Source organism: Maylandia zebra, linkage group LG8 (assembly GCF_041146795.1).
Source record: "Maylandia zebra isolate NMK-2024a linkage group LG8, Mzebra_GT3a, whole genome shotgun sequence".
NCBI classification, from domain to species: domain Eukaryota; kingdom Metazoa; phylum Chordata; class Actinopteri; order Cichliformes; family Cichlidae; genus Maylandia; species Maylandia zebra.
In genome coordinates, this window is record NC_135174.1 from 13,615,110 (window position 1) to 13,642,598 (window position 27,489).

At 39.6% G+C, this 27,489-nt stretch overlaps 1 protein-coding gene across 6 annotated transcripts in view; it reads right to left on the minus strand.

The window, feature by feature from the left end:
* Nucleotides 1–27,489, minus strand: part of ankfn1b (ankyrin repeat and fibronectin type III domain containing 1b) — a 156,890-nt gene that overhangs the window by 33,650 nt on the left and 95,751 nt on the right. For all 6 annotated transcript variants that reach the window (XM_076887414.1, XM_076887415.1, XM_004571411.4 and 3 more), the window contains 2 exons: nucleotides 23,879–23,919; nucleotides 5,821–5,943 (listed from right to left, as the gene is read on the minus strand). In XM_076887414.1, coding sequence (XP_076743529.1) covers nucleotides 5,821–5,943; nucleotides 23,879–23,919 — 164 coding nt within the window. The remainder of the gene's footprint in view (nucleotides 1–5,820; nucleotides 5,944–23,878; nucleotides 23,920–27,489) is intronic.

The following is a 27,489-nucleotide window of genomic DNA, read 5'->3' on the forward strand; positions in this document are numbered from 1 at the left end:
TGTTTGTTTTCTGGGGGATTTCTCTGAGGATTGGATGGTCTAACCTTGGGGTGAATTTGTGGAGTCCTCACTGCAGAATGATGGACTTCTATAATCTTTCTCAGATTAATGGGCAGCAATCACCACTTCTTTAAGATCCCTACAAACTGGCAAAACCTTTACTTTTATAAAGGTGCTGATGATCAATTAACCAAGTCATCTGATGGCTGCTACCCTTAACTCCTGTGGAGGCAGTAAACCTGTGTTAAGCTTTACTTTGATGCTGATGGCTGGTCACTTGCAAACACTTCAGGCTTTAGTTGCCTAGGTAACAGTTTGTATGTCAATTAACAGTATCTCACATTTTCATTAGTAGTCACTTCAATCGCTCATGTGGAAGCTTCTCTGAACCGTCTTACTCAGGTCCCACCTCTCCAGTGGTTCTTTTGCCCATAGTCACTTGAAGTTGCTCAACATTTCTCGCTCTCTCTGCAAATCACTTTGTGGGACGCAGCTTAAGGGCGTACTTAGCTTTGTTTTAGCTTGACTCTAGGCTCTATAATAGCTTCAACTATATGTGTGCAGTCCACACAGGGTTTAGCATAATTAGTTTCCACGTGTCAAAAGCTTTTCAGTGTTTAAAACAATTTAATTCAGTCACAGAGCAGGAATAAAGTGTCACACATTCCAACAGAAGCAGGAGTCCACCCCACTCAGCAGTGATTTTTAACAGATCTTTAACATGTTCCGATCAAAATTTCTAAAGAGAAAAATCACAGGCATTTATAACCTCCTCATTAGTCCGTTTCGTTTGAACTGACAGCTCTCGGCTACAGAAGAAAGGAGAAAAATTTATAGAGAGAACGAAAATAAAAAGGAAAAAGCGAGGAATAATAAATCAAATTAGAACCAAATGCGGCAAGTGGCACAATGTCCAAAACCACTTTACACCCGGGCCCCCTGAGCATTGTCCTCCTTTTACCACTAAGACTTTGGTGATTTCTTAGTACTCTTTTTTTATTCCCTTTGTACACATTTCATAAGGATTAACACTTGGTAGCTCCCATTCACCCCTACACACCCAAAACAGCGCTAAGTATTACAATATGTGTTTGCTCATGTATGTGTGTGAGCATGAATAAGAAGGAGATATTTGAGTTAATATATTGACCGAGGGATAGGGCAGGCCAGTTTCTCTCCTAACATCAAAGTTCAGACGTCATCCTCAGAGTGCCGTCAGCTTGGAGTGATTCCTGAAGACACGGTGGCACCAGGCAGAGCGGAGGGCCTTCGGGGGATTGAGAGAATTTAAGCCTTCTAGCGCACGCTGACTAAAAACACAAGACAATCAAACACTTTCTGGTGTCGTACCAACTGCGCTCCTTCCTTTTCCAACTTTAATTTGTGAAGTGGATATAGTTTGATTACCAAACGTGGATGTTTAAGTACTTATGTATAGTTTCCTCGCCACGAGTACTGCAGGGGAAATGTTTTGGGAAATAAAAACTGCTTGGCTGATAGACATGGCTGTTTCTCTATTGCACTCAAGGGTTTTGGTGAAGGGTTAGAACTGCCTCTCTGTCACTATTAGAGAATAAAGTAATGAAGACTTACTTGCCGGCCTAGTGTTGCATCAGAAGCAGTATCCCTTTACAGCTCCAGTATTAACTCTCAGACTCTACCAGATGTCTCCTGTGTTCACGTAATACACAAAAAACAAGATAGCAAATACGCACACCAGTGCTAATCAAGACACCCCCATGCGATCTCAGCGGTCTGAAGCCTGAGTTTGAATGCTGATCTCATTACATGAAACTTTGTTCATGTTTAATATTGTAACCATTGCAACCGTATACATTTTTTAAATAACGAAAAGCAGTCTTTTTATCTAAATAACAGATTTCCCCAAAGCCACCGTTTTAAACATTCTGATTTCCATTGTATTTGCAGTGACTAGTAAAAGAAGATCAAATCAATCTTTGGCAATCATAAATTGTAACAGCTACCCTCTTATTTTGCCTTTAACACTTCTTAAAACTCTCACTCTCCACCCTCCTTCCACTATTTTCTCCACCCACATCCCCAGAGGCCATTTACTATGATTACCAATAACAATAACACTGCCATTATCTTTTACTATTGCATTTTCCCAAGGCTCTGCCAGCCTTTACAGACTTTAAGCTACAAAACGGCTCCCGTTTCAAGATTGTATATGGGCTGCCTTGGCTCAGAATTCCCTTAATAGTCGCAGTTTGTTTGGGTATCTGACGTGAATCGACATAAATGGCAATGGCCCACTAAATAAGATAGTAAAGCTTTAAGCCACCTGAGTCAGCCTTACTCCAGAGTGCTGCTGGCTGCTTTCCAGCTTGGTGTTTTATACAACCTTTGTTTCACTTTATAGTTAGAAGTTTTATTTTGAGTGAAAGCAGGGGGCAATGAGCAGAAAAACATAATGAAACCTTAATTTAAGAGCATATTTTTGTGGATAAAATCCTACATATTACACATTGATTACGGGGACACACATTCCAGGGAATTTGTTTTACTGCGTCTGGTTAAGAACACACAAGATTCTTCACTGATTAGTAAGGCTTGGAAAAATGGAAAACAATTACAGACTGCTGAGCTCTACTGGAAGATCAGCATGCAAAACATACAAAACGCCTTACTGTCCGAAAATTATACAGTACTATGCTAAATTCTTAAGCTTCCCCTCCTCTCTTCGTTTAGCTGATCCCTTTAGGGTTCATCATAGCAGATCAACTCCCACCATCTAACCCTGTCCTTTTCACCCTAACCTTTATTTTTCTAAGAAAAGTGGAAAATTGTAAAGTGCACACATACATTGAAATAAAAAATATAAACGAGCTGGCAAGTCATTATTTTGTATGGCCATCTGTATTCTTCAACACAGCCTGAACTCTATTACGCAGATATTGGGGTAATTTCTTTAAGTAGTCTTCAGGAATAGTTCTCCAGGCGTCCTGAAGGACATTCAAAGCTCTTCTTTGGATGTTTCTGCCTTTTGTTTTGATCTCTGTCAAAATGATCCCACACTGTCTCAATAATATTGAGGTTCAGGCTCTGGGGAGGCCAGTCCATGACGGATAGTGCTCCATTGTGTGTTTTTCTATTCTGGCATGCTTTTACTGCATTGGCAGTGTGTTTGGGGTCATAGTCATTCTGAAAAATGAAGCTGTTGCCAATCACACTCTTTCTAGACTGTACTGGAAGTGACTGGTGTGATTTGGTGCTCCATAAATTAAACTGAATTGAATTAAATTGAGTGGTGTATTAAAATGTGATGGTATGTTTTTGGCATTCATAATTCCATCAGTTTTGACAAGCTCTCCAACACTACTGGCTGAACTGCATCCTTAAACCATGTCGGAGTCCTCACTTTAGACGCTCATTGCTGTACCTCTGTCCTGGCTTTCTCCATCCACAGTGACAAGGATTTGAGCCAAAAGTTTCACATTTGGATTTATCACTCCATCACACCTGCTGATTTTTCTTATTTAATTCAGACTTTTTTCCCTGTTTTCACTTCCTCAAGAATTGCTTTTTGACAGCCACCCTTCCACTTAAGACTATTTCTAATGAGCAGTTAACTGATTAGCTGAAGGGGCATCTCTTAAGCCCTCTCTCAGTTCTCTTTATCCTATTTCTCAAGCACATGACTCCATCGTGTTCATCGGCTTTAGATAGCTTTTAAGGGTTGCAATTTCTTCTTTTGGCTCACAATTATCCAGTTTCATTACATTTTTGGGACACATTCCATGCTATGCCAAAATATATTTAGATTTCTGTGTTTGTATAGACCAGAGGTGGGCAAGTCCAGGCCTCGAGGGCCGGTGTCCTGTGGGTTTTAGATGCGTCTTTGATCCAACACAGCTGATTTAAATGGCTAAATTACCTCCTCAACATGTCTTGAAGTTCTCCAGAGGCTTGGTAATGAACTCACCTCTGGTATAGACAGAACAAAGGTTCAACCCTTGAACTGAGTGTCTTCTTTAATCCTTAAATAATTCATAGGTCTGTGTTAAGTGGCTTAGCAAAAAACCTCAAAATCATCTAAAAATTGTTGGGTATAAGAAATGGACTGAAAATAAGTGGAAAAAGTAGCCAATGCCCAAAGAAAAGCTTTGAAAGATCTTCAGAAAGCCTGGAGAACTACAGACCAGACCAAGCCTGGTTTCTTCAAAGCAAATTACAAAGACATGAGGGGTGACTCAAGAATTTTGCACAGTACTGTATATATGGAAGAACTTTCATGAGTAATTGCAACTCATCACTGCGAACTACGCTAGGCAACATGGCATGAAACCACATAACATCACATACTTAACAAGTACACTGCTTAATCATGAATATTTTTGTGATGACATTTATCCCTGAGAAGTTCTCATTAACAATGATTAAAGCAAGACAGATTGTTTAGACTACAGGAAGTGCTGTAAATGTTGAACACTTTCAAATATGCAACTGACTGACACACATGTTTTCCTTTGGAGTCTGTTGATCACTATGCATTCCAGAGACGCTTTTTTGGCCCTGTCAAAGTTGGACCAACCTTGTTTCACCTCCCTGTAGCATGACTCAGGCCTCAACCTTGAATCTCTCCCCCTGGGGACCCCTTATTTATGATGTCACAAAAGGCCAGTCACACTCCTGTAACAGTGGCAGGGCCCGCAAAAAGTCAAAATCCAGCTGTAGTCAAGCCCCCCCTCATCCCTCTTGTAAATGAGCATGTCCAATCTACCCACTGAGTTTCATTAAAACCAGACCACATCAATCAGGGCCTGAACTTTAAAGGCCAGGTCCCTTCTCAAGCAGCATGGAAGAAAAACATGGAGCTGTTAAAGTAAAAGACCTCACACTGCACATACACTCTAACGCTCATTCACTTAACACCACATTTCTGCTGGCGGACCACACATCGCAATACTAGTCCGAGACCACACAGTTGGTCTCATAAGGCCAACAAAAGACCTCGTAAGACCTCACACCAGGCCCTAGCACGATTGGATAGGACCTCAGAAATTTAACACACCTGTAACTCCACAAAATGTAAAGTAACTGCCGAATAGCTACTGTAGTCCCTGCACAGTAATCATCGACCTAGAAAAATCTGGTGATTGGGGATTTTCTTACTTGACAAAATTGAGTGCAAAGGAAGTGTAAGGTCCTCTTAAACCCGTGCCTGTGCTCCCAAATGTAGGGAAAGCACAAAGGAAGAGCCAAGAATACATAGCAGGAAACTCAGGAGGCATGTCAGATGGACGAAAGGCAGGATCAATGGGCAGATAAATGAGTGTAAGCCAGGCAACAAGAGGGGAGACTGGGAAGGATTCCCATGGGTGGGGACTGGAAGGCAGCCTCGCAATGGAAAGCTTTCAAACTCCTTTCATCGGGTGCCTGAAGACTGGAGCTTTACAAGAGCAAGATGAGCCGGCGCCACTGGAGCATCTTGGCGCTCTTCAACGAAACCCAGACGCAGAGACAGAACAGGACCCTATCACCACTTTGCCCACCCTTTGCTCCCACCCCAGCCCCCCCCCAGTTTTCATCAACCTGAGACTTGACTTTGTAAACAGACATGACTCATTGCAGTTGTCTCTCTTTTCTTACATGTTGTTTTTATTCAAAATTATACCCGTAACAACACTTAATATTTCACTTTACTAAATATTCTTTGCAGTGTGATACGTGTTTAGACCTTTTGCTACTGCTTCTTGCAATTTTTCATAATTTTTAACAGAAGATGAAAAAAACAGAAGTACAGCCTTTGACTTTTAGTGAAAGCATGTGAGTTCAGAAATTGCGAGACGGTCTTACCAGTCGACACTAAGAGATCGTCTCCTGTAGGATGGAGGCCTTTCTGATGAAGTCTTCTCTGCCTTCGCTGGTCGCTCTTTGAGGGATAGACGATGAGTAAATTTGGAGATTCCCGACTCTGACCTGGGCAACAGAAAAATTACAAAGAATAAGACTTAGTAGGACTGATTTAGACAAAGATCTTGGCCTACTTGCTTGGCAAGTCTTAAGAAATCTTTTCTCTTCTTTGACATGTATTATACATTCTTACACAGAAGTTCAGAAGCACTTAATATACTGCCAGGGTCAGCTTGCCCTGGTGCTTCACTGTTAACAACACCTTTTACTCAGCACTTAATATAAAAAATGGCTAATAAGAAACAAGCACAGGGACTGACATATAGCTGGTTTGCCAAAAAGTGTTCAGCAGAGGTTAAATACTGGCAGAGAGCATGAATATCTGAGAAAGATCGATTCACTCATGCCTCAGACTAAACTAGTTTTGCAGAAAGCGCACAATACTCAGTGGGAATGTAGTCCACGAAGTTGACAAACAGCGTAACAATGCTTCAGCTCCCAGAGGAAACATTAGGTTTCAGGGAAAGCCGCATACTTCCTGCCTCATTTTCTCGAAATCTTTTTCCACACGAAAAAAAAGTCAAACACATTTTAATATCCTCTACTGGGCTGCCAATGTCCCAGTTCAACTTTTTACTCAAAATTAAAAACAGGAAATGTAATATTTATTCCATTCCAGCCCGGACACATTTGATGAGACTCAGCATTGCAATATTGCAGTGGTAACACTGGGGACTAATCAAAATGTAATATTATTCTCTATCAAAGAGCCAGGCTTGTAGAGGAACACCGCTGGAGGAGCACGTCATGTAAAAATTCTCAACAATTATTAAGCAAACTTTTAGATCAACATGGCCAAAGTGGACAACGATCCAAAGATAATTTTAAGGCAATTCAAAACCCTGCAGAAAAAAAAATACAGATGAGACAGGATTACATAGATGATGCCCAGGCGTTGTGCAGGATTATCCCCTTTCCCAATCTCACACACATGCTTTTTCCATTTCATTATGAAATGGTAAAACAATAATAATGGCTCATACATATTCACACACGTACATAGATCTCCTCTCAACCTGAGCCAAAAAGCATTTTAGTCTCCATGGTGAGCTCTGTTGGAGACAAACTACATGAATGGTTAGATCAAGATTTGTGCAGATGACAGAGGCGCTTCTTGCCACTCAAAAACAAGACTTGCATCTGCCATCACTCTTGTGGATTTATGTGAGATGCTTCAGAAATTACTGTGAGCATAAGGCTTTGATAAAAGAAAAGATTAATAAAAGCATATACAACAGTTCATGGCATTACCAGATTGCTGAAAAGTGAGACGTGATATGGATGAATGAGAGTGTGGTGATTCACCCCGTTCCACCTAATTAAACTGCTTGAATGGCATAAGATCACGTGTATTTTTATTAATTTTTTACTTTTGATGAAGACGTCTGAGAGGCTTTTGAATGAGTAATTTGTATGATTTTGCCCAGGAGACTGCTTTGTTGTACAAAGGAGACAGAAGGTCTGAGTGTATCCTGACAAGTGTAATGCATCTATGAGGGAGGACTCAGATCTAAGAGAATGATTACTTAAAAACATGAAATTTGGATCCAGACCTTTGTTGCATCACAGACCTTTACATATTCCCCATTGCTGCAAATGAAAGACTGATGTGAGCTTGAAAATTCAATTCAGTGAAACATTACAAGATAACCTGCCTCTCTGACTTCTTCTTCTGATTTCTTTCTTCTTTTTTTAAAGTTATAATAAGAAAGACTTTTAGTTAAAAAACACAACAGCAATTTAAAAATAAATGAAATACAGTGACACTGTTGTTAACATGCTAACCAGCCAGTAGTAACATAAAACTCAAATTAGATTTCAAACTGAGACAACTAGAATTTGACCGATATAAGATTTCAAGACCAAATCTAATAGTTTGGTGATTTAAATCAAATAGTGCAACTTTTCTTTCTTTTAGACACACGAAACATAAACAGATTTATCTAACATGTTTTATGTGAATTATTATTTGATACGTGTTATGTGTATTATATATTTATAAGTCATTACTTAGATAACATGACTACGCAGTTTCATAAGTAATGCATGACTTTATTGTAACAAGTTGTTTAAGAATCAGTTATTCTTTGTCTGACTGTTGTTGCTTTTGGTGTTCTTGTTGACAAATAGGGAAGTTGCAGTGTGCACTCTGGTGGACAAACTATGTAACCTCAACACTCATAAAATGGTTGAAGGGTGTTTCACCTATCACTTCTTTAGTTTTTACAAATATTGTCATCGGCTGTTATAAATGCTAATGCCAATATTTCGGCAAACAAAGCTAATTGCCCGACCCCCGCCTTTATACACTATATTGACAGAAGTATCCACTTGTCTGCCTTCACATGCATATGAACTTGAGTGACATTCTATTCTTAATCTATATGGTTTAATATGATGTTGACCCATGCTTGACATATAACCAATGTTTAGGAGTGTGTTTATGGGAATTTTTGAGCATTTTCCTGGAAGAGAAGGTCTGGACCACAATTTTCCACTCCAATTCATTGAGGTCAGGACTCTGTGCAGGTCAGTCAAGTTCTTTCACAACAAACTTGCTCATCCATGTCATTATGGACCTTTGCTTTGTGCACTGGTGTTCAATCATGTTGGAACAGTAAGGGGGCATCCCCAAACCTCTCCAACAAAGTTGGGAGCATAAAATTGTCCAAAATGCGTTGGCATGCTGAAGCATTACGAGTTCTTTTCATTGGAACGAAGGCCGCATGAAGTTTGGCGGTCTGTAGCGATAGACTCTGCAGAACGTTGGCCACTATGAACCTGGACATTACCTGATCCCATTCTGTGATTTTGCATGGCCTACAATCCTAGTTACTGTTGTTTCCAATCACTTCCACTTTTTTATAATACCACTAACAGTTGACTGTGGAATATTTTGTAAAGAGGAAATTTTACAACTGGACTGTCGCACAGGTGGCATTCCACAGTGGAATTCACCGAGCTCCTGAGCGCGACTCGTTCTTTCACAAATGTTCGTAGAAGCAATCTGCATGCCTATGTGCTTGACTTTTTACCCCCGTGGTCATGGAAGTGAGTGGAACATCTGAATTCAGTGATTTGGATGGGTGAGTGAACACGTCTGGCAATATAGTGTATACCAGTCAGGGTTGAGAGACAACCTTATGTCTATTCTGCCCTCAGTATAGACATATTTATCACTTTTACATCTTAACCAGTGAACAAAATGAAAAGGAACTACTGGAGAGCGGCATGGCCAACAGATAAGATGGATGATTAAGGCTTTTTTTTGGCTTAACATGGACAACCACTCTCTTGCTACACTTAACACTCCTTCCCACTCTCTTTTTGACATTTCCTTCCATTAGGCAATGCCGAAAACTAGAGGCCCGGTCTCCTCTGCAAGCCAACGTTAACCCGCAGATCAGATTTCTGTGCTTTGGCAGTGTCTTCTACACTGATGTCAATGTTAAAACTCAAGTATATGAACACCAAGATGAAAGTGATTTCTGCATCTCAGGGCTGATTAAAGGGGTAATTTCTTCAACCTCTTCTCCTACACCATTTTCTACACATTGTGCCTTTAAAAAGACATGAAGACAAACATCTAATGCGACTAATTAATTACCAGTGTTATTTTCCCCCTCATTCCAACCAGTCCACATCCAGGACAGGCACCATTAACCAACAAAGAAAGTTTTCCTTCGTAATTGCAAAACATTTCTTTTTGATTAAAGACAACTTCTGAAAATTTGCTCTGATGCTGTGCAAGTTATTTCTCTTCAGACCAGCTGCCATAAGCTGAGATGAAAATGCAGTTCTTGTTCAAAATGACCTCATGCTATGGCTTATCTAGTAGAATAACAACAAGCCTTACTGCCTGTGTTCCCACTCCTACACCCTCAACTACTGTTTCCTGACCCAACGCCAACATCTCCAAAGAGCTGGTTGACCTCTAAGACAAAGAGACATATTTTCCTGTATGAATCACACAAATGGGGTGTGGGATTTTAGTCATATGGCAGAGAAACCCCTAATTGACGGCATTAAGCTAGGCTGGGCTTCTTCTTCTTCTTCTTCAAGGGCTTTTAATTAAATTAGCACACAGGCTACTGCCAACAACTGACGCTGATGTCTGTTTTCATAAAGTGTGGACTTGACTAGTCTGTAAAATTCTGATTTATGAATAGATTTCAGGAGCGAGGGGTTTGGCTCATCATCGGTTGTTAATGAGTGATTTACTTTTTATTGATCTAATACGTTTATTTGGTGATTTACATAAAGAATTCAGTGTAAAAACTTCAAACAAACCTTTGGATCAAATGCATGACATGTACTGACCGTAGGATAAAAACTTCAATGCCATGAAAACACATAGGATCATGACTTCAAAGACACGGGGACCAGTGGACACAGAAGAGGACTCAGGGAATCCCTTTGAGGGGTTTACAGAAAAACTGCACATGCGAAGCAGGTGGGTCTGAGTGGAGGGGGATCTGCTGGCAACTGGCTGCCCCTTGGCTCCCTGAGAGCGTCAATGCTGGCTCCACCCCATGCAGCTGTCCCTGATAACATCACCACAGAAGGCATATTGCGATGACGCAATCCCCTTGGAGGCCCAGGATATCCCGGTCGATTATCCTCTCATCAGAATTACATTTTCTCTTTCATTTTCCTGGTGTTGATTACAGTTAGAAAAATCAATGATTTGATTGATCATTTTTCATTACAAAATTGACACTGGAGGAGGGTGGGTTATCCACACGCAACCGATGACATTTTTAATCTATACCACGACCATGAAAATGCAGACAAAGGAACGAGATGACGCAAATGCACTTGCTGAGCTTCCCTGTCCTCTTTGAAAACTTCTGAATGGCGTCATACCTGTGTGTCAGTCCTCTTTTGCTTGAAACATAGAACATAGAAAAACAACAAGCACTCCGCCAAAGCAGCTCATTCTTTGGGCAAAATGTACTTTTAAGTTGTTCTGTTCTATTCTTTTGGAGTTTAAGAAGCTGGTAGTGCAGTATGAACGTGTAGCATTCATTTAATTGTTTAGTAAATCTGTTTAAATACTTCTTTTATTTAAAAAAAAAAGGTATTCAGGAACATCGTACATGCATTCAAACTGTTGTGTATTCAAAAAGTTATAACCTGTGACTGTACTGTACATAAAAAAGTGATAATAAAATAACATGGCAATAAGAAACTGTTTTAATAGCTCTATATAGCAATTTAAGAACTTTGACCGTCAGATCAAAGTGACAATTTACCTTGAAGGAAAAGTCAGAGGTCAAATATGACATTTCTAAAATCTTTATACAATACTCTCTATATGTTGACAATATGCACCACAATTGTAAGAATCATAGTTTCTAGTTTTTAAGTCTTTTTGTCAGTTTTCAAACAATAAAGCACTAAGTTGACTTTGAAGAACTTCTTGGATATGAGCCGAATATTACTGGATTGTTAGCATGACTCCACTCTACACCCCGACAAACTTTGATCAGAACTCATTCAAAAGTTGTCTAATGACACACACGCAACCAAAAAAAACTTCTTGGAGGAGCTAACTGAGTTATTTCAGCCTCCGTAAAGCATGGATACAGAACACTCTCTGAGCAAAAACCATGTGTGCGCTGACAGGATCCCCTGCAGTGGATGCTTTCTTTTCTATTGTTGTCTTTGATTGCATCCATATATGTATATTCATATGAATTCTTTCGTTATTATTTTTAGATTTTATGTGAATCTGTTGTGCAGCAGGTGAAGGTGGAGGAATCCATTTTATCTTTATACATACCAACCCATATACTGTTTTACTTTATATCTTTTACCTGCAATGCAGGGGTGTCAAAATCAGTTTAGCTTGTAGACCACATGCGGCCCCTTTGATTTTAAGTGGGTCAAACCAGTGAAGTTGTCTTTTTCTGTTATTGCAAAATTTAACTACACATTTAATTCTTGAGCTACAGTACATCTCTTTTATACTGTGCTAGTAAATCAAAGAAAACTATCAGCGTGACTCTTTGGGGTTAACGTATAAGAAATCAGTGCATTAAAAATGTTCTGGTAGCTCATTGCCCAGACTGTTCTGTAATTCAGTAAGTTTTTTTTAAAATTCCACATAGGAGGTTATCAGTTATCAGAAAATTATCAGTAGGAAAAGTTGTAAATCTTATGAAAATACAGTTAAAAGTCCAAAAATCTATGCCCTCCTTCACTTTTTCCAAAGCCTTCTGGGATTAGAGTCTTTACCAGACAGTTGCTGAAACATCTCATCAACTGTTTGACGGATGGCCTCGAAAATGTAAAGAGACTTGTGGTTATAAGAAAATAAAGCCTAAAGAATTTGGTAATCCCCTGACTTTTCTTCTAGCACAAAACATTAGGTTCAAATTCTGGCATATTAATGAAATCTCTTGCCAACTACCGGATGGATTGTTTTAAGCTTCACTATAGATATCCTTACCCTGAGGATGAGTCCTAATAACATGTGGTTCCCATATTGATGGATTGGCATTAATTTTTGTACAGCCATGCATAGCTCGAAGACATTGTGTTCTAATCACTTTCAGTTATCTGTTGCTTTCCCTCTAGTTCACTATGGGCCCGAAATGTTTCAACAGCTTTGTGATGGATTTCTATAAAATCCAGATACTCGATGCAGAATGAACCGTAATAACGTAGCACCCAGTTTTCTATTTAAACTGCTTACATATAGAGAATTTTAAAGCTCAAATGCTGACAAAATTCTAGTCTTGGTGGTTCTTTAAGCATTAACTGGCTAATGTTAGCATTTTTTTTTTACTAAGATAGTACAGACCCTGGCCTCAAGTGGCTACCTGTACATAGGAAGAAACTAGCAGCCACATACTGTAGCTGCTAGTGATCTAATCTCAATAAAATTAAGTACAGGTGGAAAAAAAACATTGGTGATGCAATCTGATTAAAGAAATCTCAATTTTGAGATGAAACAGCTACCAGTAGGAGCAAAGACAACTTTTTTAAGAAGCAACATTGTTGGAACTAAAAGTCCAGTCTCCCAGTTTGTCTGCGTTCCCAACTGCTTTTACCACAAAAATCTCAATAACTACAACAGTGACAACCATTCCAATAATATATTCCTCCTATTTGAAAGCCTACCACTGCCTCACTCCAATGTGACTTAGATTATCCACTCACCAGTAAGTTTTCCCAATCCTGTAGCACAAAAGTGCTTTTGTCAGCACTGAATGGCTTGTGTGATGATACTGAGAAAATGTTGACCTGCGATTACATGCACACCTCCAGCCGTTACACACACATTCATAGTGTCACTGCGACAGATTGCTTTCTTGCAAACAACTCACCTAATGCCACTTTTCAGCTCTTGTTCTGTTGCCATGGCAGCAATTAACCGTTCAGAGGTATTCATGTGCAGAAGCTCTGCTAAAGAACTAATTGTTCTCACTCAGAGTACACAAAGCTACAGACGGTGCACTTTGACCCCCGCTTACAGCCTCAGTAACCCACTATTCGAGAGCAGAGTTAAGACTATATGGAATTCTAAAAATCAATTAAGCTTAAATGTGTTTAACATTGTAGAGTTACAGTGCAGACACTATTAACCTATTTTATTACTTTTAATGGTTAAAAATACATCTTTATAAATTATTAATAAACATAAACAAACCCGATTGACCAAGTTCCCAAGCTGGTTGGCCGAAAGTTGCAAAAAAATCCCCAAAAGAGAACATGATTTTACTGGGGGGTTTTTTCTATTTGAATTTTAGATTTTACATAACATATCTGAATCCTCTAAAGAATGTAAAATCAAACTCCTTCTAGAAATCTCTTGCCTATGTACCCTCTCTAAATAAAAAAGAAGCATGCCATAACTGTAAAGTCCAAATAACTGACACATTGCAAGGCAATAACTGGTGGTACATAAGAAAAAATAACTCTAAAAATGCTCAAATTTATAAACCGCACTGTGGTCTTAGCGGATGTATCTTCAGTGATATATCAGTACAGCAAATTAGTTCTCTGTTCTGCTTTCCCTCTTTTTGAGCTTTGCCTGCAGGTCAGTTCAATTTACCCTTATTTACTTGATAAGCACCACCTTGATGAGTCATTAAGTCACCACTCTAGAAAGTCAAATTAAGGGTGACTTCATTAATAGTGTCAACATGTTTTAACACATGGTCAATACATTTGCCTAACATGCAAAAAAAATCCCAGTTCAGGACCAGAAGGAGACTGAAATCCCTGGAAGGGCTGCGGTAGGAAGGTCATCCGGTGTATAAGCTTGTGCCAAATCAAATGTGCACATCCATCTGCTGTTGCAACCCCTTGTGAAGAAGGGAGAAGCCAAAATAAGCTCAGTTTATCAATAACTGCACCACATCAGGAAGCGATACAATATCCCCTCACCCAAACAATTTGGTGACTTAAGGTTATCAAAGTAATTTTATTCAACTTATCAACTCAATCTGCCTCATCCCATGCTATGGATATGCTAAGACCAGAAAACTACATTTTTACTATCATAAGCCTGTGCCCTTGCACCAGTCAGTCAATGCAACAATGGCTCTGTCTCACACATTTCCTGCTTCAGGTGTTGACTGACTCTTTGGTGCCATTTTTGCCATTAGGAATTCTTCCACAGACCTTTTTTGTCCTAAAATGTGTTGAAATGTCTCCATCCGTGTAATGTCTCTGGTAAGATTATTCTTAAATACTGTTTTTTTGTATCCGTCCACACGTTTTATTTACATATTTGATAGATCTGATTTGGGAAATATTGTGACAAGCATGCTCTGCATAGCTTCTCAAATCATAAAGAGGGTTTTGTGTGAGATGTGTTTATAAAGGGATCCCATTGAAACCAGCAGAATGCTATGCATTACACAATCTATGTGGTCTGTCTGAGGTTACACTGCCCTTAACCACTGATCTTATGTCAGATTACTAAGGCACAGACACTACAGTAAATCATGAGCATGACAGACAAATACCTGACCCTGTTGGAGCAATTATGGGCAATGGCTCCCTACCTAAAACAACTATTTTGGAAAGTAGGGAAAACAAAGCGCTAGGATTGCTTTCATCTGTGTCTCCCGCTATGGCTTCTTATCCCTGCCAATGGAACACTAATACGCCAAAAAAGAATGTAGCCCCCCCGACCAGTACAAGAGATACAGGCAAAAGAAGTGCATGCAAGCTCAAATGCTCATAAGCGAGTGCGTACACGTACACAAACATAGTTTAATTGATGAACGTACCCCTCAATGTGTTTCATTAGGCAAACAAAAAGGCTTTCAGTGGTCCAATCATAAAAGAACACAGCCAAGCTATGAACATTGCTAATTAAAATGTGCTCAAAGAACGCCTTGTATTCCACTCACCATCCCCATCCAAACCCAAGTCTGTGTGCATGTCTCTCTAACATGGTTGGGGCTGCTTTTATTTCACTTGGACTGAAGTCTCACTAATAAAATACTGATATTTCTTCAAGCTAACAAGCTTTCCCTTTGGTTATATTGTCTGAGTGTAATGCTCAACCATTGGTAGCTGCGATGGTCAATAAATAAGAAGCAATAACACAGAAACTTTTTGAATATTGCCTGATACAATTTGGATAGCTTTTCGTTGTCATCATAAAACTGTCTAAATAAATGCGTCAGAATTATACAAGGGAGTCAAAACAGCGATATGTAGTTTGGAAGCATAATTCTTCGAGCACCCACATGTTCCAAAGGAGAGAGGAGGCCTTTAGGAGTCAGTTCACTGCCTTGACAAATAAATCCTAATGATCTAATCACAACGCTACGTGCCAAAGGAAGGGACTCTGTTATCGTCCTACGTGCATCTTCTCATATGCTGCCCATCCACCCACTGCGATAAACAGAGATATTTCCATCTTGGCTTTTTTCCCTCCATTCCTTCATTTGCACATCTCTGAGTCACAGTCATCGTTTCATCTTCTTCTTCTTCTTTTTTTCAAACGTCTCTCTTTTATTACTTTGCTCTCTCGCTCCTGTTTTCCGCAGAGTCTGCACATACAGAACTCGTCAGGGAGACAAAAATGAGGGAGGAATCCAGCGCTGCTTTTCACTTCGGTTGGCTCCCTGTGGTGTTGGGTTTGATACCATTCCCTCTGTGTCCCCCCTCTCTGTTTGATGTGTGGCATAAGGCTGACTCAACACAGCCAGATATACAGATGATGGATTTGCAGTAGAATTAATGTTGAGTTGAGCTGACAAGCACATGGAAGCCAGCAAATTATTAGAGTCTGTAGTTGGAATACCATGCCACTGAGAAAGGACGGGCAAAGCAAACAGTACCACAGACAGTTTTCACTTTCCACCCGCACTCGGTTAGGTGGGATGAGATAATTGTGAATATAATTTGGGGGAAACTGATCTGGGCTAAATGGCTATCACGTTGGGTAGACATGGTAACACTCAGCCGAACCTCATAATACCCCAGATGTCTGTGCCAGTTACAGGTGTCCCGAATCCAACGTGAGCCAAGGCACTGACCCAGTCAGTCATTAGTGAGACACAATCAAGGAAATACATACAGTACCATAATAATATTTACATGTCTCGGCAGCTGGTTTCATCTGATTTATAACCTGTAAGCCTCATTACTGACGCCACCCTCATCAGTTTACATGACCCACTAATAATGCTGCACAGAATCTTACAATTATCCTCTTAATCTTCATATAAAACTCCACATAATAGTCCAGCTGGCCTCCTGTGAGACACAGAAAAGCTGATAAAACTTTGTGGAGCCTGTATCTTAACCCCCTGTGCTGTTACATTCAGTACTGGAGCACTGCTGCGGGTCTGCAGAGCCTCATGTCTGACTAGTTGACTAATTAAGTGAGGGTTTGGAAAAGCGTGAATATACAGAGTGTCTATGTATTTCAGACTTGGTGTCTTTACAAATTACAGTAAATGGAAGATTTCTAGGCCTAGCCTGCTGGAGATGGACACCCCGCTAGTATCATGTTTAAGGCCTAACACTGACACACAAGCTCACGGCATCCCACTTTTCCCTATCCACCCACAATTGAGCATGGCGTCGAGATTCCAATCAGGGTTGAGCCAGCAGACTGAGAGGATTATTTATGCTGGAAGGGATAAGGAAACCTCGAAGAGGGAGAGACATGTGTTTGTGTGTTTATAGCAATTCTATACTTGTGAGAACCAAAGATTAAATATTTAGGCAAAATTTACCAAAGTTACTTTTTCCTCCAGTCTCCACTTACAAAATAAATTTATTTAGTTGAATATCTGGTAAATAGTTAACACACTGTAGCAAGAGCTAGATATAGAAGCTGGGAAAATATGCATATTAACATCTACAACTAGACAAACCTTGAACATCACGCACGTAGAACGCATGGTGTGAAGGACTATTTTTTGTTTCTAGAAGATGCATTTAGATCTGATGGCTAAACACTTTTATTTGACTTCAAATCGCTTTTAATTAAGAGGTCTGTAGAAAACTGTGAAAGTGAAAGCAGTGGACTGTTGATTACATTTTTTTAATGTTTGTGAGATGTGCAACATACTAGGACCAGTTTTGTTCTGATGCAAAGATTTGTAGCTATAGGAAGATGTGAAATGAGTATTTTGTATGTGAAACAGTTTTTTTCACTGAAATCTGTGAATTATTGTGATGAATAATCGTTATCACATTGATCATTTTGGCTGTATTCATGCAGTCGGGGTGGAAAATTTTAGTACAGCTACTTTATTCTGCAACACAGATTGAAATCTCATATTTAAGCTTTCTTTACATTTCTTTAAAGGATTTCAAGAATAGTTCTCCAGGGTTCTTGAAGAACATTCAAAGCTCTTCTTTGGATGCTGGCTGCCTTTTGTTCTGTTTTCTGTTAAGATAATCCCACACTGCTTCGATAATGTTGAGCTCCGGTCTTTGGGGAGACTAATCCATGACTGATAGAGACCATTTAGATGTTATTGCATGGTGCAAAATGAAGATTGCCACAGCCACTGGCTGAAATAAGCTCTATACCATAACAAAGCCTCCACTGTGTTTACAAATGGTTTTAGACACACTCTGTCGTACCGCTCTACTGACCTCATCCATACATAACAATGACAATGATGATGATTTGAATCAAGAAATTCAAATGTGGATTCATCTCTCCACCTGTTGCCACCAATTTTCAGTCCAGTTCTTGTCTAACCTGGTATCCCTCAGCCTTTTCTTCCTGCCTCACTTCCATAAGAAAGGCTTTTGTACAGCCACTATTCAGTCTCATCAGAGACCATTTCTGATGAGGCTTCAGCAAACAGTAGACGGGTCCCCTCGGGCCATTTGGATCTCTCAGATCCTGTATCAGGTCTTTATTGGATATGTTTGTCTGGTTTTTTTTTAAGGACACTGCACACCATACAAAGATATGCCAAGTTTTCAGCTAACAGCTCTTTGGGAATCACCTTGTAGGTGCTAAAATACAAATTTGTCCCTCTCGACCTGTGTTATGTGTGGTATTTTTCAAATATTGATCTAAAGAAATGGGAAGAAATTATGTGTTTTTGCGACAGTCAGCAACAAAGCACCCAACGACACAATTTAAAACGGGCTCTTTGTCTGTTATATGTAAACACAACAGTGATTCATACCATGACCTGATTGTTCTTTAATGCTTGAATGATTCATAGGTCAGCATTAAGTGGCTTAACAAAAAAACAGCTTTCCTGTGAAAATGGTCAGGCACAAAGACCATATCATGGTCCCCATGTTAATCCTCGTGTTTAGATTCTTAGGGTTATTTAAGGTTTTTATTTTGATTTATATTCCTTCCTGAGCATCATAAGCATTTACTCCTTGTCATGTTGATCTACTTAATGTTTAACATTCGTGGAGATATTATTCCCCTCTGGGTTTCCCCTTTCTGTTGTTGTTCCTGCTACACTTCGGTAATCCTTCGCTTCCTGTGTTTTGGCTTTAGTTTTACTCCCCTTCTGTCTCATTGTCTTACCTTTTTGTGATTATTCTCACATGTCTCATTTCTCACAGCTGATTCCACTCATCATTTAGCCTTCCACGTATAAACTGTCCTGTCTCCCCTTGTCTTTTGTCGATTTGTCTGTAATCTTACCCCGTGTGTTTCCCCTCTGTGATCTCATGCGGATGCTGTTGCCTTGCTTTTGGACTTGCTGTGGAGTTCTGCTATTTAGTTTACTGGACCTTGCTACAGCCTAAATAAACGACTTGCCTTTTGTTGTTGGAGCTCTGCCTCTCTGGGTCCTCGAACGACATAAATCATGACAGAAAATGAGTGACAATGAGTGAAAAAGCAGCCAATGTCCAAAGAAAAACTCTGACAGAGCTTCAGGAAGCCTGGAGAACTGTTGCTCAAGGCCACTTAAAAATATACTTAAAAGTCTGCTTTCTTGAATGCAAAATGTAAAAACATGGAGGGTGGGGTAGTTCAAGACATTTGCACAGTACTCTACACGTAGATCACAAACTAGAGTGCCATTTTAAGAAACTGTCACAATTTGAGGATAATTATGCAAGTCCTGCAGTCTTTTGCATACCCATGCACTCATGGGAACTCAAATTACTGTCATTGAGGAGGTTTTTAATGTCTTCTAAATACTTAACTGGTCTAAAAACATTACTTCTTGTCAGCAGCTAAATTATGAGGGATTCCTGAAAACAGGGGCTTTCATCATGGTCACCATGGTTTCCATTCTGGGAAGAGGTGAGATGGAGAATGGATTTCATCCTACTTTCCTTCAGTCATAGGTCAACAAAGGGAAATTCTTCCATAATAGGAAAACAGAAACGTAAGAAATGCAGTTCGGTTTGGTTTCTTAATTAATCCAGAAGTCGCCTGTTGAGAGGAAAAAAAAAACTTGATGGTCTTTGAGTGACCTTGTATTTGTGATCAGAGTTAAAACGCTGCATTGGCCTATTTGTAGCAAAGAAGAAGAAGAAGAAGAAGAAAAAGCTTAATCCTGAAATGATGGTTGCAGTTGTAAGCCAGCAAACTATGAGAATCCAAAGTGTTGAGATGTTTTTGGGAAAGCTGATCAAATTTTGATGTGTGGTTTCAATACTGGTTGGAGAGGTTTGGTAAAGGCCTTGTTGTGCAACATGACAGAAAGAAATTTTCCCTAAGAACTCCCTTAGCTGGTGTGGTGGCAGGGATGGAGTGTTTTTATGTGAGTTCGTGCTTTTGTATTGAAAGTTAGAATGGAAAAGGCTCTGCTCCGTAGAACAGCAATGTTCAAGTACTCTAAATCATGCTCTCCCTTAACGACTCTCCCTTCGCATTATCTTTCTCTTTCTTTACTTTGCACACTCACCTACATGCAAATACACAATTACAGCCTCGATGCTTTACCAACAACAATGGCTGTCTCTCCCCGCTCCATTCCTTGGCCTGGCAGCCTGTTGTTGGGAAGTTCTCAAACAACCCAACCTCACTGCAGCCAAACCACATCAAATACAACACGCAAACACGCAGTAGTGTAAATTCTGCTAACAGCGTGCCCTTTTCATGTAATGAAACAACACTGGATAAATACTGTAGGTACAAACATGCAGGCAAAACATGTGCGCGCACATATTCACACTGGATCAACTGTACAAATAGTCCCGAGCTCAGACAGTCAGCCAGCAGCAGTCTCCTCCAGCCCGCTGAGTTAGCTCCCACTCTTACCACCATTACCACTATTGTAAATAATCCTCAGTATGTATTTACTTGGGGATTTCAGAAACCTGAAAAAAAGAAAAAAGAATGAGGCGAAAAGAAAAAAAACCCTGGAAAAATGAAGGAATGTGTTTCACGTCGGTCAGTCAGCGGGAACCCTCATGCCTTATTGTGTTTCTGCTAGAATTTGCTTTGGATTGCTTTGGGAGATGAGATTGAGTCGTGCGGTGGATATTCACTCCATATCTGTGGACTCTGAGTTTGCTCGTTATGTTTTTTGCTTTTCTTTTTTCCAACTAATGCTAAAAGGGGGAATGGAAAGACGTGACGGCCGAGGTCTTTACAGCATGTAGGGCACACTGCGGTGGATCGTGAGATCATTGAAATCATGACCTGTTAAGTGTTTCACTCTGAAGTGTGTGTATATATATATATATATATATATATATATATATATATATATATATATATATATATATATATATGTGTGTGTGTGTGTGTGTGTGTGTGTGTGTGTATGTACATATATATATATATTATATATGTACATATACACACACACACACACACACACACACATACATATATATATATATATATATATATATATATATATATTTTTTTTTTTTTTTTTTTTTTTTTTTTTTCTTCTCATCATAAGTTATTCCTACATCACCTACATATGAGAACAATTGCATGACGTGCTCCCATGAAGAATTAATCTAATCAAATTCTCTCTAAATTCTTCTCACCATGAAGGGACAGAAGTGTCTCCCAGCCTCTATGATGCCACAACTCAGATCCCTTATTATTCCACCCTGCCGTCTGTGTACAGTACGGGGAGCATAGACAAGCTACATAAAACCAAATTTTTGAAAACTATTTATAGTACAAGCTTTCACAAAGCTTATTGGACAATAAGAAGCCTACAAACAACAACATAGTGCAAAATCAGATACCAAATAAGGTGCACAAGTCTAACACCACAAGATGAAATATTTGTTTTGCTTTCCATGCAGTAGCAGATCTAGGGGTCTGTCAAAAGCTCTGTTTTCAGGGACCTAAAATGCCAATTATATGAAAACAAAACACCAAAACTCATACCTGCGTATGTCCAGATAAGACCTAAACCAATTAATATGGTTGGCAATTTCAATGCCAAAAACTAAAAAGGCAAATAACCAAAGCAATAACAGCTAATTGGCCATTAAATATACTTTTACCACTTTTATTTTTTTCTGCTTTGGGCAGAAACCTCCATGCCTCAGAGTTTGTGGAAAGCAGATATAAAAATTAATGTAATGTGAGACATTTTGGTACATCTGGTATTAAGCTTTGCAGAAGGGATCTCAATCACTTGTAAATGATGCAGCGATTACCAGCTAAAGCACGTAAAAAGAAGTTTTGAGTGATGCAACATCAATAAGCTTCCCTTCACAAGCACAGCAGATCGAAAGAACATTAGCAAAAGATCTACATGAGATGACTGGTCATGTGGTCCTTTATGGTGTTTAATTAACTATAGAAAAAGAGGTTTTAAGATATTTCAAGCCTGACTGTAGCTTAATGGTAGCGCCTTTGTACACTAATGTTCACATTCACAATGGGAAGCAGAAAAGAAAAGGCAGAAAACAAAGGAAATGATCGTTAATACGGAGGAGGAAAACATAATGCAGGTTTAACATTAAAGAGCACATACTCAGCAACACAGACAATGTCTGTCACATACTTACATTTTTTTTGAGACAGAATGAACGTCTGTTATCGTTTGTGCCTCAGGTTAATGATCAGATTTAGCACAGAAACATGTATTTCATGATGTTGATGTCTGTGCCCATGATGTTCCCCGTGTACTCTGCTCTATCATCACTTCCGCTTATTCGCTTGTTTGTCACAAATCAGTGTGCGGTAGAGTAGAAATCAAGCAGCTCTCTTTCCCTTAGCCTAGGCCAGACTTCTGTCACTTGACATCCAGCGATGGCCATGCTGATGAGTCTCTTGAATACAGCTGCTTGTCTCCTGGCAACAGATGCCTCCAACTCCGGCACACTGAGTGCTCACAGCGCCGGCACAACCGGCATGTAACAAACACCAGATATGACAAACAGTATGCATAAAATCTATAATGAATTAAATCAGCGGTCCCCAACCCCTGGGCCTCGGACTGGTACCAGTCCGTGAGTCGTTTGGTACCGGGCCGCGAGAGTTGAGGCTCAGGTGTGAAATGTATGATTTTCAGGGTTTTTATCGGTTTTCAGCGTTATTTTGTTATCGTTTTTATCGTTTTTATCGTTTTTATCGTTAACTCGGTTTTCCTTGGTCTTTTCACTTGCGTTATGAATAAATCTTCTTTTTTTTCGGTACCGGTACTAGTTTTATTTTGTTGTATTTATCCGCGACACCTTAAAGGCCGGTCCGTGAAAATATTGTCGAGCTTAAACCGGTCCGTGGCGCAAAAAAGGTCGGGGACCGCTGAATTAAATCACACCTCAAAATCTACTGAAGTGGAAAATATGATACAAAAGTATCATTTATGGAAAAAATAGCCTAAAAAATGTAGAAGATATATTTGAGTAGACTTCTTTATCAAATACTGACTGATATTTATGTGTTTCATATGTAACTTCAGAAGTGCATAAACACATGTGTTTCTATGTGAAGGTATATGCACTGGCAAATGCAAAGATACATAGTAGTGATTGCATTCGATGCATGCTAATATGTGCAGAACCTGTGGCTGATAACGCTCCCTGTGTTTACTTACTGAAAATGGGTGACGTGAAGCTCTACAGTTTATGTAGTCTGATGTTCTCCTTCTTGTAAATTACATTTATTTAGCAATTTTTTTGTCCCTCTCTAAATTCTGGAAAATCCAAAGAGTACAACACTGAAAAACTGGAGTGACTGAGAATTAATATTGTTGTGGAATGGATTACTGGTCACGCACAGACATGAAGGGATTTACTGGCACCTTAATGAATCTGATGAAACTGTCTAGTAACGCCGATTACCTTAAACGAGTAAAAACTCAGCTGTCTAATGTTGTTCTTACCACACTTGGGAATTAAGACAGAGTCAGTTATGTAACACATTGTACCAAGTTCTATTTTTACGGCAGCATACGGCAGAATGTGCGTTCGTGGTTAGACGTGTCCAAACCAGTAGTGCTGATTTCAAGAACTAAATCTAGGAAGTGAAATCTGTAACACAAGGATGCGAGGGAATGGTGTGCAGACAGGTAAAGGTGAAGTAAATGAAGGGACTTACTTCTTATTCTGATTCTCCTTTCGGTCAGCTGAGCCCAGACTCTGGAAATAATTAAAGAAAAAGAGAGATCAGAAATGCTTTCAAGGATTTCCCGTCTTTAAGGATTCAAAGAGAAGTCTCCTGTACATGCTGTGAAACAATGGGATGGTTCAGAGGTTCTAAACCTAATAAACTTCATGAAGACTGATTTGTTACATTAGTGGAGGTTTGTCTGCACTGGAGGCATAAAGAGTTACATCAAAAAGGCTCTGTACACAGTTGGCAACCACCTGCTCAACAGCGGAGACTTTCTGGTAATAGCAGTAATAATACAGTAGAAATTAATAATTAATTAATTAATATTATTAGTTAAAAAAAGCATGAAAATCAACCAAAGCATCAGTTGGTTAGTTATTCCCAATCAAGTCACACGTTGAGCTATCTTTTCTGTTCTCTTAACTGAGTTTCGATTATTAGACTTGAAGTGATCCAACTACCTTCTAGGCAACACCAATCAAATGATCATCAACATCCAGTAAGTGCCAATTACGTCAGTAACGACCTGGCCTCCAATGAAAAACAATAAGCTCTCTGGATAAAATTACAAACACTTATCCCATGGATTTGCTTTATTTGCACGCATTCATCAAACCGTGGCGTCTTCATGCAAGGTGGCGCGCACGGTCGTTTTAAAGGAAGCGAGGGAGAATAAACGTAGAGGGAGCGAGTTTAAAAGCCATTTTCCCGATGATGAAGTCAACCGAGTTTAGAAACTCGAACGACAAAACGAATACACCCCGCCGGCTTGCCTCAACGGGGGATGTTTGAATGCATCCCTCTGGCAAAGCCACACACAATGACACAAAACACATCTATAGCGGACGTCTATAAACCCTGCTGTCTGCATCCTTCTGAGGTGTATTGCGCTCAAAGGAGATGCATGCTGAGACAGCGCATACACAGAAATACCGGCACACAAACACAAACAACTGGCCTTAAGCTGTAGACAATTTTGGAGTGAAATTTTGTTGCTATTTTGCATATTTACCTTTGGGAAAGATACTAATCTGGACTCTTAAATGTTAAAAGCACTGTGGAGAAAAAAGTGGGGAATCTGAACGCCCTGAGGGAGCCGACCAAACAAATACTGTCAGTCAACACACTTAAACCCACTGCATTTCAATTTGACCCATCTATTCTCTGTGGTATAATCACAGGGGACTACAAGGAAATGTTTCTGTCTTCTGGGAATTAAAAAAAAACCCTCCGATGCTCAATGGATTACAAGACCATGAGCTTTAAAATTGCTCTAATATCCAAGATCCACTTAAAGCTAATGCTAGCAGGTTAATACACTACAATATTAAACATAACAATGGGTACAAGGCTCACTCTAACATTTTCAAGAATACCAAAAGACTGTAAGTGTGTAAGTTCACCTATAGGAAGAACATTTTACTGTGCATCTTGAGACACTTGTCAGTTCTTTATGTTTTGCTTTTAAAGAGCCAGACTTTCTTGCAATTTTTTAAGGTGGTCTTGAGCAACAGTTCTCCAGGCTTTTTGAAGTTTTACCAAAGATTTACTTTGAAATTTGGCTGTTTTTTCACTCATTTTCAGTCTGGTCTTTGTACCTGACCATTTTCTCAGGACTTATTGTTTGTTAATCCACTCAACACTGACTTATGAATCACCTGGGCATAAAAAAGCACCAAATCAAATGGACAAATAAGTGTTGCGTCTACACATTTGACACATCTTTAGTCGAATCTACATAAACTCAGTAACAGTCTGACATCTACAGCAGATAAACAGTATCTGAAAGTCATGTTATTATTAAATAGGGAATAAAATGCACACAGAAACCTAAGACATCTGGCCCTTCAGTTGAGCAATCTACTATTAGTCAAAGCCTCATCAGAAATAGTAAAGATGGCTGTTAAGAAGACATTCTTAAGGACAGGATAGAGGGAGAAAAGGCTCACATATTCCAAACAAAAACTCCTCTGAAACTCAGGTCTTATGAAGTGATGAATCCAAATCATATTTTTGGTTTGAATCAGCAATCCACCCTGCAATACAATCTGGAGTGTCTGATTGGCAGCGGCTTCATTTTTCAGCATTACAGTGGTTTCAGACACACTCCTAATGCAACACAAACACCATCAGTCATGGATTAGCCTCCCCAGAGCCCGGACCTCCACATTATTGAAGCAGTGTGAGATCATCTTCACACAGAACAGAACAAAAGGCAGAAACATCCAAAGAAGAGCCTTCAAGAAGCCTGGAGAACTATTCCTGAAGACTACTTAAAGACATTAAAAGAAAGCTAGGAGCTTTCAGAGGCTGTGCCGAAAAATAATGGTCATTTTACATTTTATCTGAACTGTCTTAAATGCAAACAACACAAACAATCAGTTTGCTTTTTGAAGCTCAAAAAGATGCAAACGTTTGAAAAAAGCATCCCCTTCCTTTTAATCTCAACCTGAACATCACAGAAGTGTTTTTCTCTTTCTTTTTTGGAGTGTGTGTGTGTGTGTGTGTGTGTGTGTGTGTGTGTGTGTGTGTGTGTGTGTGTGTGTGTGTGAGTGTGTGAGTGTGTGAGTGTGTGCTTTCATGTAAGCAGTGTGAGCTGACATTTTGACCAGCCAGTGACTTTTCTACTCTGGCGCTCAGAGTGTGTGGATATGAGTGTGTGTGCTTTTATGTGCTCACTGCTATGACATTTTGACCAGCCTCTCTGTGCATACATGTTTGCATACAAGTTTCATCCTGATGGAGGGGACAGGATACACCACACAGAGTGATTAACCTTTCACCTGCCAGCTCGCCCACAGTGCCTTCAGGTAGTACCACTCTCCCAAGAGGGATGAGGGCAGGTGGGTGTGCATCATTTGAAAGACAGCTCTGCAGGGGGTGAAGGAGGGCTATTTTAGAACCTTAGAACATTAATGACTCGCAGCTAAATTGTCTGCACACGAATATCACTACAGCATTACACAATATTAGTATTTTACACTCATATTCCTATTTTTAACATTAGATTGCCTCTTTTAAATCTTCAAATCAATTTTCAAGCACACCGAAAGTAAGAGAAGAAGGATCATCCCTCGTATTTGAGCCATTACAGCATCTGTCCCTATTACACTTTTATTGTTTTATCTTGGCTGCTCATTAGTTTTACTTTCAGTACCTGAAATCTAGCATAAGAAAAAAACCGAACAAATAAAATCAGTCAAACAATCAGTCGCTCAGTCTGCACCTGCTCACCTCTTTCTCCCTGTAGCCACAGAAAGCATCACCAGCAGTCAGCTGAGGTAAAATACAGGATGAGTTATAATCACCACTCCTTTACCAAACCTTCAGCCTACATCAACATGAGCAGCGTGCATCGCACCTGACAACTGCTGACTATTTCTGGAATGTATGGAAAAAATTCATCTGGCTTTTCCTGTCAGCTGTGCATAAAGGTGCTGTAATTACTGATATGAAAGAGACCACACGGAGCGGTCAGGAGTCTGATAGCAATAAATACAAAACAAGCAACCAGTTAAAAAAAAAATCAATATCTCAGCAGCGTGTTTGAATAGGAAGGTGTGTGAGCACATACCTTTACAGTACCCAGCACCCCC